Here is a 14,336-nt window from a genome sequence, read left to right as displayed (position 1 = left end):
GTTTTCGAATTGATTTACAGTTGTTCAGCTTTCTAGGCATAATAGGGGCTCCTCAAAGAAAGTCACCTCGGTTAAAATTTTTTATCAATATTTTTTTGGTTTTTTAGATTTGGCGCTACTACGGCCGACATTTTTTTTAAAGTATCAGCTACATATATTGGTGATAAAATTCTAAGTAAAATAAAAACTTGCTAACAGTTACCTCGTCCCTATAAAAAGTTACACGCATCAATAATTGAAACTAGTAACTAGTTATCTGATTCGAAAAGAGAACTTAATGCAAAAGTTTGTAAAGTAAAATTTGGATCCCTTAAGGGGACTTAGTCCCCACCAGGCCTATCCAAACTTCGGCAAAAAAAAATTAACTTTGAGTAAAAAATTCTAAAAAGGCATGAACCGATCCTCGAAAAAGCTCCATATTTGTATGACCCTTTATGTTTTTTAAATACTTACAAAGTGTTTTTACTATCAAGCGGTAAATAACTTCACATTGGACACTTTTATAAAAAAAAACTCAGTTTTTGGAACACATTTTACCCGTTATAGGAATTTAGGTATTTGAAAATAAACAAGTAAGAGACTATTTTCGGCTCTGCCGAATCTTATATACCATTCACCAAATTATACTTTAAAATAAGTGAAAAAAAAATTCGGGTTAAAAAATATTTTTCCGATTTTGATCATTGTAGGTCCAACTTACTATGGTCTTATATACGTCGTTGCACAGGTCTTTGAAATATCTATCATTAGATATCCATATTGTTTATATTAATGATTTAGTAATCCAGATATGGGTCAAAAATCGAGGTTGTCCTGGTTTTTTCCTTATATCTCAGCCATTTGTGGACCGATTTTCTCTATTTTAAATAGCAACCGTTCGTGTATGTAATTTTTTTGGGGGCTTCAGAAAGTTGATTTCAACACACAGACGGACAGACGGACAGACGGACATGGCTATATCGACTCCGCTATCTATAACGATTCAGAATATATGTACTTTGAAAAATGTAGAAATTACAAACGGAATGACAAACATACCCTTGCCACTCATGGTGAAGGGTATAAAAATGGCAAAAATTATAATGGCGTTGATTTAACGACATATGGATCTACATTAGTTCCAAATTTTGTTATGATATCTTATACCGTTAAAATTTTACATTGATTTAAATTTTATATTTTCTTCATGGAAAATCACCATATTATAATTTTTTTAGTTTGTAAGAAAAATTACGTCAACAAAAATTATAAAATTATTTAATTTCACTAAAAGATTAATCTTCGAATCCTAAGTTTTTCAGCAATACCAAATACTTATATAAAAAGCTTATATTTTGTCTTCAGATGCTCCACAAAACTCGCCCCCTCTCAAACATTTTAACGTTTTTTCATATATTGCATTAAGCCGGCCTTGCATGATCAAGATTGGGTAACGTGATGGTCCCAGATCATATTGATTGCTAAATATTGTTAGTGAGAAATTAGGAGTCCTTGTAAGTTATTCTAGAAAAAGTGAAAAAAAAGTTCTTCCTATTTTTTTTTCCAAAAAGGCCAAGAAAAGTTTTTTTTTGGTGGACTCCTAGCTACATATATTATTGCAATATATAGTTTAGCGGCATGACCATGTCTGAATTAGCTGTAGAGCAAAAACAGATGACACCTTTTCTTGAGGGCGCACTGATTTTCAGAATCTGTGAAAGCACATTAAAAAAATTAGTCATCAAAATCGCCAAACTGAGTATAGGGTGTTAATACCCATTATTGTCGAACCTATACTATCATGACCGTGTGTTTTTGCACTGTTGCACTGGTTAATTGTGGAAAATCTTTAGCAAATGGGAGATACCTTTTTTGAGATATCATTTGTTCAAGCACAATTTTTGGTTCAATATCCTGCGATTGACAAAAAAGTAAAATACATATATCGAAACTATATAAGCATTACTACGAGACCAATACTGCATAAATTTGATAAGCGGTTAGGTAGATATTGAGCGATTTTACACAATTAGTTATATCAAATTATAAATTTGAACCTGGATAAAAGACAAACCGAAGCGAATTTTGTATGATCACTACCAATTTTAAACAAATTCGGAACGGGTAAGGTTCGATGACTTGTCAAAAATGTTTGTTACTACCCATTTACAATTCAACATTCTAATGTAATAGTAGTATCATTGTAAATTATAACGAATATAATTTATAAGCAATATACATATAAAATTCATTAAATTACAAATTCAATGAAACAAAATTAAATCGCTAGCTATAATACAAAAATTATTACGGAATTAATCAATCATTTAATAAAAATCTACTCACATAAACACATAAACTGCTTGTAAAACAACTATTAATTAAATTTATTTCTTATTAATTTACAGTTTAAAAAATTAATGTTACGGATTATAAAAACACTTAAACCACCCACATCTTTGCAAACGGAAGACTTAATTTTGATCTAGTATAACAAATAAACATTAGACGAGACACAGAAGCAGTGGTGACAACCAACAGCCCGCCAGCCAGCCAGCCACAACATAAATAGCAGCACCACCACCATCATCATCCCAAACAACACCTACACTTAATTTGTTTTTCCCCTTCAGTAATTTCTCGGTACATTTGTTTTGACACAAAGAAACCAAAATTTCATAGACGCCCTAAAACCACATACAACAACAAAAACAGAACCCAGTTGTCGCCGTCGTTGTAGTTGTAGTCTTAAACATACCAAAGATGCAGTGCGGTCTAGAACAAATGAACGATAGTGAACGTTCGCCAAATCGAACAAATCTACGGGTGAATTTCAATGAGAAGGGTTCGGAAGTTAAAGAGCGTCGTGAAAAGTTCCTCACCGCCAAATATGGTTCACATCAGATGAGTTTAATCCGAAAGCGTTTGGCTGTCGAGATGTGGTTGTACGATGAGTTGCAAAAGCTATTTGATCCGCCGGTAAGTTGAAAGTGAATTTTTTTTTATTTTCGTATTTTATAATACTCTACACCATTTCCAAATTGTATTGCAGAAATTTCCAATTGAATTTCAGAATATTTAATTTATACTTAAACATTTTCTAATTGGATTTCAGAATTTTCCAATTGTATTTTAGAATTTTTATTTGTATTTCAGAAACTTGCTATTAGAATTTTCGAAAAAAATGAAAATTTTTGAAATACAATTTCAAAATTCTGAAATACAATTTTATATTTCTGAAATAAAATTAGAAAAATTCTGAAATACAAAATTAAAATTCTGAAATACAATTGGAAAATTCTGAAATTTCTAATTGGATTCCTGAATTTTCCAAGTATGTTTCAGAAATATCCTTTTGTAATTCAGAATTTTCTATTTGTATTTCAGAAATGTCCTTTTGTTTTGCTATTAGAAACTTCTAGAATACAATTGCAAAATTCTGCAATACAATTCAAAATTTCAGAAATACAAACAGAAAGTTCTGAAATACAAATGAAAAATTCCGAAATATAATTCTAATATTCTGAAATTCAATTAGAATATTGAGAAATATAATTGGAATATTCTGAAATTCTATTGGAATTTTCTGAAATACAATTGGAAATGGTGTAGTATAAGAAGTGAATTTTATATTTAGTGTTTGTTTATTGTTTGCAGAAGTTTTTTTTTAAATTTTTTCTTTTTGATTTTTATTCATTTTATTGTTTATTGTTTTGTTTGGAAGTTAATCATCTTCATAGCCGTCTGTTTTTCTTTTTAGCGTGTTTGTTATTATGAATTGTCTGTTTATTTTAACTTTATGGTTTATTTTTTGTATTTTTTAGAGCGAAGCCATTGATGTGGATATTGATGAAATTCTAGATATGGATACAGACGATATAAGAAGATCTCATTTAATTGTAAGTAAAAGTTGTATACACATTATCAAATGAAAAAAACAAACAAATTTTAGTGCACTATCAAAATGTAAATTTTAAACTTTAATATAAATCAAATACCCTACTATCACTGAGTTGCTCAAAATTAGACATGAACTTTTTACTCCTTTTTCGATAAGAAAAGTTGTAAAAAGATCAGATATATCAGATGTAATGGATTATCTATTGCTCCGTTTTAAAAAACACTTGAATGCTTCTTTCGACACTTGAAAGATGTGTTTATTCCAACGAACATAATTTACTTTCGAATGTAGATAGTAAATAGTGAAGAGATCAGAAAAATTGAAGTGACTCTTACAGCATTTTAAAATACCGAGGCCACCAACATCCAACCGAAGAAGATGTTCCCTAGAATAAACACATCTTTCGACAGATTAAGATGTGGTATATAAGAAATATACCAAATCTTAAACTCTCAAAAGATATAAGAAATATATGTTTATTCCAGGGGACATAATTTTCGTTTGGATGTTGGTTGCCTAAATAGTGAGTGAGAATATGAAATAAATCAAACAATACTTACATGCATCTTTCAACACTTGCAAGATTTGTTTATTCTAAGGAACGTCAACATTATATTTCATGTCCCCAATATCAAGAGCTTATGATTACATTTATACCACCCATACATTATTGAGTCATGTGATCATTGAATACCGCTCTATTAGCACGATTTCATTCTGAGATTCATGTTTTATCTTATGGACCCAACGTCCAAAAATCTTTGCCTATAACTGAATCAGTACGAATGGCAAATGTTGCAGCTATTTGCAAAAGGAGTGCTAGGTTTATAAGTTCGTTATAGAATGTTACTTAGAAAACTAATAAATAGATTAGGAGGAAGAACGGAGCCCACTCCTGAATAAATCTTCAACTCGTTAATAACTCGCTTCTTTCAACACTTCCAAGATTTGTTTATTCTAAGGAACCGAAACATCATGCGATCATTGAAAACGACCCCATTCAGAGATTCATGCTTTATCTTATAGACCCAATCTACAAAAGGCTTTGACTATAACTGAATGAATACGAGTGTCAAATGTTGCAGCCAATGGAGTGATAGGAGAGAAAGAGCCTACTCCTGAATTAATCTTGAAGTCGTTAATAACTCGTATAGTAGGGTCCCTGAATAAAATTCGATCAAAATACTATTTGATTAAACATCATACAAACTTGGCCTTTTACTACAATGATATTTCAGGAGTTCTGATGATGAATAACTTATTGTCAATTGCATTATCGGGCAGGACAGTTGTCTCTCTTTTTACGAACTACTCATACATTGATTAAGACATAATGATGTATTCTGAAATGGACACTGATCATGTTTCTATGTAGGGGCAAGTGTCGATTATAAAGATTTATCTAGGAGATGATGGATATAATTTCAAAATCGTATGCATAAGTTTTTATTGTTAAGAAATAAGATATAGTATAGAAAGAATGGATCCTTGTGGTACCCCTCAATTTGATACATTTGATGAGATCAGAAAAACATACTTTATCGAATGTCTTGAAAATATCTACAGCCACCACATTGCTCTCGCTAAAACGATGAATATATAAAACAAAACTATATTTTGAATACTGGTCATCGCTAAATTTGTTAGATTCCAAATATTTAACAAGATGGTAATTCCCATACTCTCCAGAATATAACATTAGAAAGTGAAGAAAAAAATACCTATTGGACGATAACTTTCAGTTACAAATTTTCTTAAATCAGCCGAAAGTCTAGCTTTATCAATTGGGACAGTATATATTTGTCATTCTTCAGAGTTTAGTTTAAGTAGTTGGGCCAAAGCAAATGGGCTGGGTATAAACCCAATGAAAACAGAGTTAGATTTTATCGGAGGAAGTCAAGTATTTAGGGCCTTCCTTAATAACAAATTATCATGGGCGAAGAATTAGAAAAAAAGATTATAAGATTCCTACACATACAGGAATTCTATTTGTTAGAATTGGGTATTACGACCAGGGGGTCGATTCTGTGAAACGGTGAAATGAAAAATAACTTTTCATTTTCATTTTCATAAAAACTTTTCATATTATCATTTCACAATTACACAAATTGCGATTCATGTTCTTCAATTTGTTTTATTCCACTTATACTTTTCATATGAAAATATTTGAATTTATTTATTATTTTTTCACTAAACAAGAATCAGAAACTCTATGAAAATATGAAAATATTTCACCGTTTCACAGAACCAGAATTAACTCCCAGGCATGGTTAACTGGATTTACACATCGGTCGTAAGGCCCATTACTACTTATGGTTGCACGTTTTGGTTGGAGCCAATGAGAAAAAGTAGTTAGAGGTAGATAATTAGTACAGTTCAGTAAAGCTGGTGCCATCGGTAGCATACCTCAGTTAGCATTGGATATAATCCTTAACTTAATTCAATTGAGGACTATGTGGCAATTGTGGCGGCTAGCAACTTGCTTAGGCTCTTTGAATCTTCTCTGGTAAGACTAAAGCGGGTAGGTCACACGAAAATTTTGTACGAGGTAGGTCTAATCTGAACAGCTGTTTAAAGGAGGTGCATTTTTGACTGATGGGGGTTGCAGTTTTCACTGATTGAAATCTGACACGAGAGCCGGAGTTTATGTAGTAGATGAGGAAATCAAAATGTCATACAGACTCCCAGACAAATGCAGCGTCTTCCAGGCAGAGATCCGAGCAATCTGGAATGCCACGGATTTGATAAGAGCACATAGTCAGATAGCACTGATAGCATTTGAAATGCCATATGGTACACTCGAGCATATTGCTGAACTGTAAGAGGACTCTAGAAGCGTTAAAGGAACTATTCATAATCAGATTGTGTTGGGTATCAGGGCACTTTAACATACAGGGAAATGAGAAATGAGGGAAATGAGGTTCGGATCTGGACTATATTAATAGGGACTGGGAGGTTAAAACTCCTATATGCCACTACTATAGGTTGATCTTCGAAAGATTCGGGAACTCTACGAACCAATCCTGGTGTAGTAGGATGGATTGCAGGGTATCCAGGGCTATTTGGTAAATGGAATACGAGCACACAGGTTGTACGAGGATATAGAGCAACTAAAAAAGTGGAACATATTCTGTGTAACTGTCCTAGATTACAGGGTCTCAACATTCCCACGACAACCGGTTCTACGCACCGGAATGACCCTAGTTCACTCGGCCAAGGGCTGTCAACTCAGCAACAACAGCTGCTACAACAACAGGGTCTCAGGCAAAACTGGCTAGGGCAAAGATTATATGATGAACTGGGGGATATAGCTAGATATAATCTAGGAAATCTATTAGGCTTTATCAGAGGAATAGACTGGCTATTTTAGGTAACGGGACACTGAGAATCCCAGTCTATACTTCTTTCATTCTCTTTGGACTGGGTTTTATCACATTATTTCTCTTTATATCACCTGACTTCTTTCTTTCTCTCTTCAATTTGCATTTCTTGTCTTCACATTTAGTTCACACCTAGTTATATTTCTAAAGAGTATCACAATGGATCATATGGGTCTTCGAGTTGAACTGTACTTCTTGTAGTACACACCCCTTCAAATCTATCTATCTAAGCAGTAGCATTAACCTTTACGGTACGACTAGTAGCTTCTACTGTCTTAAAAAACAGTAGGAAAAGAAGAGTTGCTTTTACATATATCACAAGCTTAAAATTTTACAATATCTAACTGAACAAATTTTACAATTACTGATACAATTTTCTTTTCTTCTCTTTACAGAGATTATTATCAGTCTGCAAACGCCCGCAATCTGACATATCGGTGAGTTTTAAACAACAAACAATTTTAAACAATCAATCATAATAATTAAATTTGGCATTTTATTCATTCTCTTCACAGAAATTCATCAGTGATCTACTGGATCGGGCTAAAACGCTGTAAACATTTTCTTGCTCTCTTGCACCCCCACACACAAAAGCATCTTTCAACAAATACAACCGAAAACTTTTCATTTTAATTTAAAAAATAATTTAAAATAAATTTGTTTAGTTTCTTTATTTTTTGTTAAATTATTTATATAATATATATATTTTTTAAAACAACAAGAAATAATAATAATTAATTATGAAATTAAGTTTAGTTTTTTAAGTAAAAAAAAAGAAAAATCATTTAAAAAAACACACACAATTTATTTAATGTCTAAAAACATATTAAAAGAAATTAATTAATTCATTTTTTTTTTAATTTAAGTTTTAGCTACAAAAATTTATTTTAAATATAATTTTAAAATTTCAAATAAAACATTAGTTTTTTAGATTAATAAAATTTATTTGCAAGAAAAAAATTTGTTGAAGTTGAAAAAAGTTGTAATTGATTAAAGAAAAGTAAAAAATAAATTGTAGATGATTTGAAAGTTGTAATTTGTTTTAATAAAAAATAATGATTTATATATAAAACAAAATTAAAATTAATGAATAAATTATTGTATTAACTAAAAAAAAAAAATTATAAAAATAAATTGAGAAGGCCAGCAAAATGTTTAAGGAAATTTGTGTAGAATTTTAAAAACTTTTTCTGAATTATATGGTAATTGAATTTTATTACACAATTTTGCTGGTTATTTTTATTTTAACCATATTTTTTATAAATTTCCTTATTTTTATTATGACAAAACAAATTAATCCAAATTTTTTACTTAAAACATTATTTAATAAAATACTGAAATAAAAAATGTTTTTAAGCAAGCTCAGGTTCACTGCCAAAATGTGTTGAGAAAAGCGTTGTTTACTGGAATAGTCAATGTATTTCAATTTGTACAATATATTTGAAATACATCAACATTCTTTGCCAGGAAAGTGCATGGTGAAATAATTTTTGAAAATAATTTACAATTTCTAATTGAGTTAAACAGCAATAAAATTGGTCAAGTTTTATAATTAATTAAACATTGATTTTGAATAATTTTTTTTCACTTTTTATTTTCTTAAAAATTAAAAAGAAAAAAAACAAAATAAAGCCGCATGTTGCAATAAAAGTAATAATTAAAATGATTAAAACAAAAAGTTTAAAATAAATCACTAAAGTCATCCTCATTTATTATCATCCCCCAAACCAAAAAAAATAATAGAGAAAAATAAATAAAAAAAAAATATTTTTAAAAATAAAAATTAAATCGGAAAGTTTTATAGAAGATTAGCAATTTAATAACAAAAAAGATTGATAAAGAAATAAGTTTGAAGGTAATGTTTAAAACTAATAAAGTTTGGTTTTGTAAAAGCTTTTGAATTTAAATGTTATGGACTTTTCAAATTAATAAAAGGTTTTGTTTCATACTTATTAGAATGTTTTTTTAAAGGAACAAGGTCCTGCAAGTTTTAATAACATTATGAATGGAATCATAGAGCATTGTTCTATATATTTGTAAAGTTATAGTTTAATATGGAAAATGTAAATTAAATTATTAAAAAAATTACTGCCGGATTAAGTCAATATTTTAATCGATTATTTAAAACAAATAAGTTTCTTCTATGAATTTCAATAAAATTATGAATAGAAGCTTGATTTTAAAGCTTTTTATTTTTAAAAGCTCATTCTTGCACTTATAAGGTTAAGAAGCTCCAATAGGATCTTAAAGGATATCATTACTTCAATATTTTATGCAAAAAAATAATAAACAAAACGTTTGCTTTAAATTTATTGAAAAAAATAAATTTGTTCTTAAGAAATAAAAAGTTTAAAACGCTTTGGACTTCTACTGACTGGTTTTTCTACTGACGTGATTTTCGCCATTGTATTTGTGGTATTTTTTAATGTATTTTCCGCTAGATTTTCGGACGTAAACTTCTCACACCCTTAAGCTACGTTTCCGCATACACGTTTCTGAAACGAACTTTTTTTCGGTGCAAATGTATGGAATTTCGTTTTACGTGCCGATTACGGATTATGCGGAAACGTAACTTTATCGGTGATTAAGAGCCTTGACTTTAAAAAATCCTAAAGAATGAAGTCTAGACCAAACAAATTCTCGCACTCTTGTCGGGATCTAGTCGCACACTGCAAATCGCCAAAACAAGACATAAGGCGTCCTGGAAACGTATCCTTCAAACTGTCCACTGTCGGGCAAGCAGTTTGTACGGTTGGGACCAAGATGTATTAACAAGATGGCAGCGTAACTACAACAATTATAACACTACAAGAACAATAGTCATTCTTGTTTGTGTAAAACCGTGTAAAATGTCAAAAAGAAAAAATTCACAAAAACGCACTTTTATAAATGAAATAGTTTTTTTTAACACTTTTAAATATTTTATGCACATAAAGCGGTGACAAATACTAACTTTTTTTAATATAAAATAATCTTTTTAATCTTATAACAAATTTAAAAATGTTTGTAAACAAGCTTTTGACATTTCACAAGGCAAAACACGGGTAGAGCAAAAAATAGTCAGCTGGCGTTACGCTGCCACCTGGTTAAATATGCCTTGGTTGGGACCGCATGTCCTCCAGTCTCAATTCATAATTTTTCTGCAATAAAACCTCTTGAATCATGGTGCTATAGCATGATTCACCAGTCACAGTAACCTTGTCATCCACAGCGTTCTTGATTAAACAAAGCCTGTGGATATCTCCTGATTAATTTCTACCGACTGAATGGTTTTCGCCATTGTTTGCGCTCTTTTGAATGTGTTTTCCGTTAGATGTTCGGCCGTAAACCTCTCACATTCTTATAAGTGATTAAGAGCTTCCATAGTCTGTGGTTTGTTTACATATACCCGTGATTTTAAAAAATCCTAAAGAATGAAGTCTAGACCGGTCAAATTCCCGCACTCTTGTCGGGATCTAGGCAATCTAGTCGCCCACTGCAAATCTCCAAAACAAGATTTGTTCTATGCCACTTGAAAGTATCCTTAAAACTATTCAATATCGGGAGAGCAGTTTGTACAGTTGGGACCGCATGTTCTCCAGTCTCAATTCATAATTTTTCTGCAATAAAACCTCTTGAATCATGGTGCTATAGCATGATTCACCAGTCATAGTAACCTTGTTATCCACTGCGTTCTTGAATAACAAAGCCTGTTAATATCTCCTGATAAAATTCATCTGACTGATTATTTCTTACAAAAACATTAGATTTTTTCGCGTTCTTGAGAAATGTAGCTTTCCATGACTAGTCGAATCCATTTACTTTACAAATATTAATAGAAAATTGACAGTTTCCGCCTTCAGACAGAATAGTATAGATTTTGGGACAGCTTCGATTAAGAAACTCAAACGGAAGCAATTTGTATGAAGAAAGCTGAAAAAAATGGTTGAAAATTTAATTAAATGAGACCCTAAAGCTTTAAATTCATTTAAACCCTAATAACCTTATTTAATATTTAAATTTTAAAGCTTTTAAATATCATTCTTTATTTGTTATAATAATTTTCAAGGAAAAATTCAATTTTTAAAGCTATTTTCTATAGAACATTACATTAGAGCTTTGAGCTCTAAATTTGTAAGTTTTAATAAAGTCCTTATAAGCCTGTTCTTAAAGCTTTTGCTTTTTTAAATATAAAATTATTATTAAAATAAATAATTGAGTTATAAATGTATCACAAAAGGATTTCAAAACTTGTCATAATTGTTGGAAAGTACATATAAGCTTTAATTATTTAAATTATTCTCAACTAAAAGTTTTTATTTAAAGCTTTTGCAATAAGAAATCTATTAATTTAAATAAAATGATTACAAAGCTTATTCAATATTTTAAATGATCCTTAAACTCATCTAATAAATCAAGTTTTAAAACATAAACAATTTTGATGGTCTTGGAAAGCTTTTGCAGTTAAAAGCTTTATTATTTTTAGAATGTTTTTGAAAGAAAAATATAGAAAAATTAAAAGCTTTAAGTTAATTTAAAATTTCAGCTGCAGGATAAATTTTAAAGCTTTTCTGTAAGCTTGAACAATTGCATTTATTAGAATTTTTAATGCTTGCAGACTTAAAGCTTCTACAAAAAAGATGTTAACTGAAACAATTACTTTAAACACAATTAAAATTTTAAAATTTTTAAATAAAGAAAACTTTAAAGCTCTTAATTAGTATAAATGATAGGAGCAAACTTAAAATCGTAACCAATTTGTTAACAACATCTCTTCTTCAAAACTTTCCGGTTTAAAAGTTTACCTAATTGGTGTGTTTTATGTACATATATATAAATGTGGGTTCTTTGTAGATTTATTAGTAATTATTTTATAATTATAATACATAATAATATAATTTATGTTTAAATTAAACTCAAACAAACGTAATATGTTGTGTAAATATATACGTAAATTGCAGAAAATTTACTTTAATTAAAACCAAACTAATTTAACATTAAGTTTAAAACAAGCACTTTTAATTCTATAAACTTTTAGCAAAACCAAAAAAAAACACTTTTTCTCCCCAGCACTTTTAAAATGACTATAGAACTACTGCAAGTTAGTGTGGTACACAAATCCTTAACTAAATATTCCAAGTATTCTAAAAACTGAGCTCAATGATTTTACTATTTATTCAATAAAACAAAACACAAGAAAGAAAAAAATACAAAACATAAATAAAAACTTAATAGCAATTTTAAACTCCAACAACACTTTCTTACTAAACTAACAAACATTTTTATGCTAATTTATAGTGTCTAAAAGTGCAACAGAACCAAAATTAAAGGACAAAAATGCCAGTACGAATTGAGACCTTAGATTCCACAAATTTCTATCAGCCAAACAAAGTTAATTCTTACTCCTTCACAGAATTAGACACTATGCCCCCAAATTCATAAACAGTTTTTAAATTTATCAAAAGGTACGTTCCATTATTGAAATATTTAACGTAACTACTAAGAAATTAATATTTCTCTTACAAACCCTGGTCTTGAATTTTATCGGTTTTTTGGAAACTCTAATAAGCTCATTATTATATGGTTGGACTTTATTTGTTTTTAGAAAAGTCATCTAAAATCAATTAATAAATAAACATTTCATGAAAATAGTGGTTATGTTTTTTTTCTTCAAATATTTGATAAATTTAAACGTATCTAAAGGTTTTTAAAACGAATTTTGTATGGAAATTTTGGGGGTAAAAATGTAATTTTTAGATTATATATTTTTTTTTTAGTAGTTAAAATATTTAATGCATATGTACGGAAATATTTAAATTTTAGGTGCTCATATTAATACACATACATATAATATTTAATACGCATACATACTCAAAACATATATTTTATATTTTTGTTTCGGAAAACAAAATAAATTTCATATACATGGCTTTTAAAGAGAAAAAAAAACATTTTTTATATAGAAATTACAGTTGAAACCAACATTTATACATTCATAGATTATTTAAGTCCCCTCCCCCCCAAAAAAAAAGTATATTTAATAATATTCATATTTGTAATACTTAAAAATACATAACATCACAAATAATTAAACAACAACAAAAGAAAAAACGTATGTATGTTTTTGTAAAAGTGAAAAATTTATTAATTTTATCATAAAAAACAAAAAATATTTGAAAATTAATAAAGGAAACAAAAAACAAGATGAAGCTTTGCAGAAAAATAGAAATAAAATTGTAGTTTTATTTGAATTTGTTGGGTGTTATTCGAATGCAAATCTGTGGTGGTTTGGAAAAACTAGGTAACTCCATTTTTTGAAAACACGAGCAAAACACATTTAAAGTTATTTCACTCATTATTTAATATGAATTTATGTTATTATGCATGCGCATTAAACAAAACATAATTTTAAGTAATGTTGAATGAAGGTTCCATTGAACTAATTTTTGGACATTAGAACCGAAAATCTTTTTCCAAAAAAAAAACTATATTTATACCCTTCACCTTCGTGAAAAGGGTATATATATGTATATAAGTTTGTCATTCCGTTTGTAATTTCCACAATATAATTTTCCGACCCTATAAAGTATATATATTCTGGATCCTTATAGATAGCGGAGTCGATTAAGCCATGTCCGTCTGTCGGCCTGTCTGTTGAAATCAATTTTCTGAAGACCCCAGATATCTACGGGATCCAAATCTTCAATAATTCTATCAGACATGGTTGTCCTGAAACCCAGGACAACCTCGATTTTTGACTTATATCTGGATTACTAAGTCATTAATATAGACAATATGGATACCTAATTATAAATATTTCTGCCAGCTAGCTCCTTTTTTTTGGGCCCTATCATGTTTTCAAAAGACAAACAGAATTTGAATTTCATTAGGACCCAGAATGAAAAATTGGTTAACAAATCGAGATGTCGCGGTTTTTTGCTTATTTATATCGCCATTTTCGGGTAGATTTTAAATAGCAATCTAAGTTGGACTATAGCGGATATATTGATGTATCAATCATGTATGTAATAAATTAATTTAAGTCGAATAATTGACCACCCCCAGTTTAAATGGAAAAAGTACGACTTTTTAGAAAT

General features: G+C 29.5%; 1 protein-coding gene across 1 annotated transcript in view; it reads left to right on the top strand.

Moving 5' to 3' along the window:
• Positions 1–8,640, top strand: part of LOC135952016 (protein phosphatase 1 regulatory subunit 14B) — a 37,363-nt gene extending 28,723 nt beyond the window's left edge. Inside the window, exons 2-5 of the mRNA XM_065501788.1 lie at positions 2,388–2,958; positions 3,804–3,878; positions 7,656–7,697; positions 7,776–8,640. Of these exons, the coding sequence (XP_065357860.1) occupies positions 2,743–2,958; positions 3,804–3,878; positions 7,656–7,697; positions 7,776–7,817 (375 nt within the window). The 5' untranslated portion in view covers positions 2,388–2,742 and the 3' untranslated portion in view covers positions 7,818–8,640. The remainder of the gene's footprint in view (positions 1–2,387; positions 2,959–3,803; positions 3,879–7,655; positions 7,698–7,775) is intronic.
• Positions 8,641–14,336: the final 5,696 nt, after the last annotated feature.

Source organism: Calliphora vicina, chromosome 2 (assembly GCF_958450345.1).
Source record: "Calliphora vicina chromosome 2, idCalVici1.1, whole genome shotgun sequence".
Taxonomy (NCBI): domain Eukaryota; kingdom Metazoa; phylum Arthropoda; class Insecta; order Diptera; family Calliphoridae; genus Calliphora; species Calliphora vicina.
The sequence above is the reverse complement of the archived record's forward strand: the minus strand, read 5'-3'. Positions and strand labels throughout refer to the sequence as shown.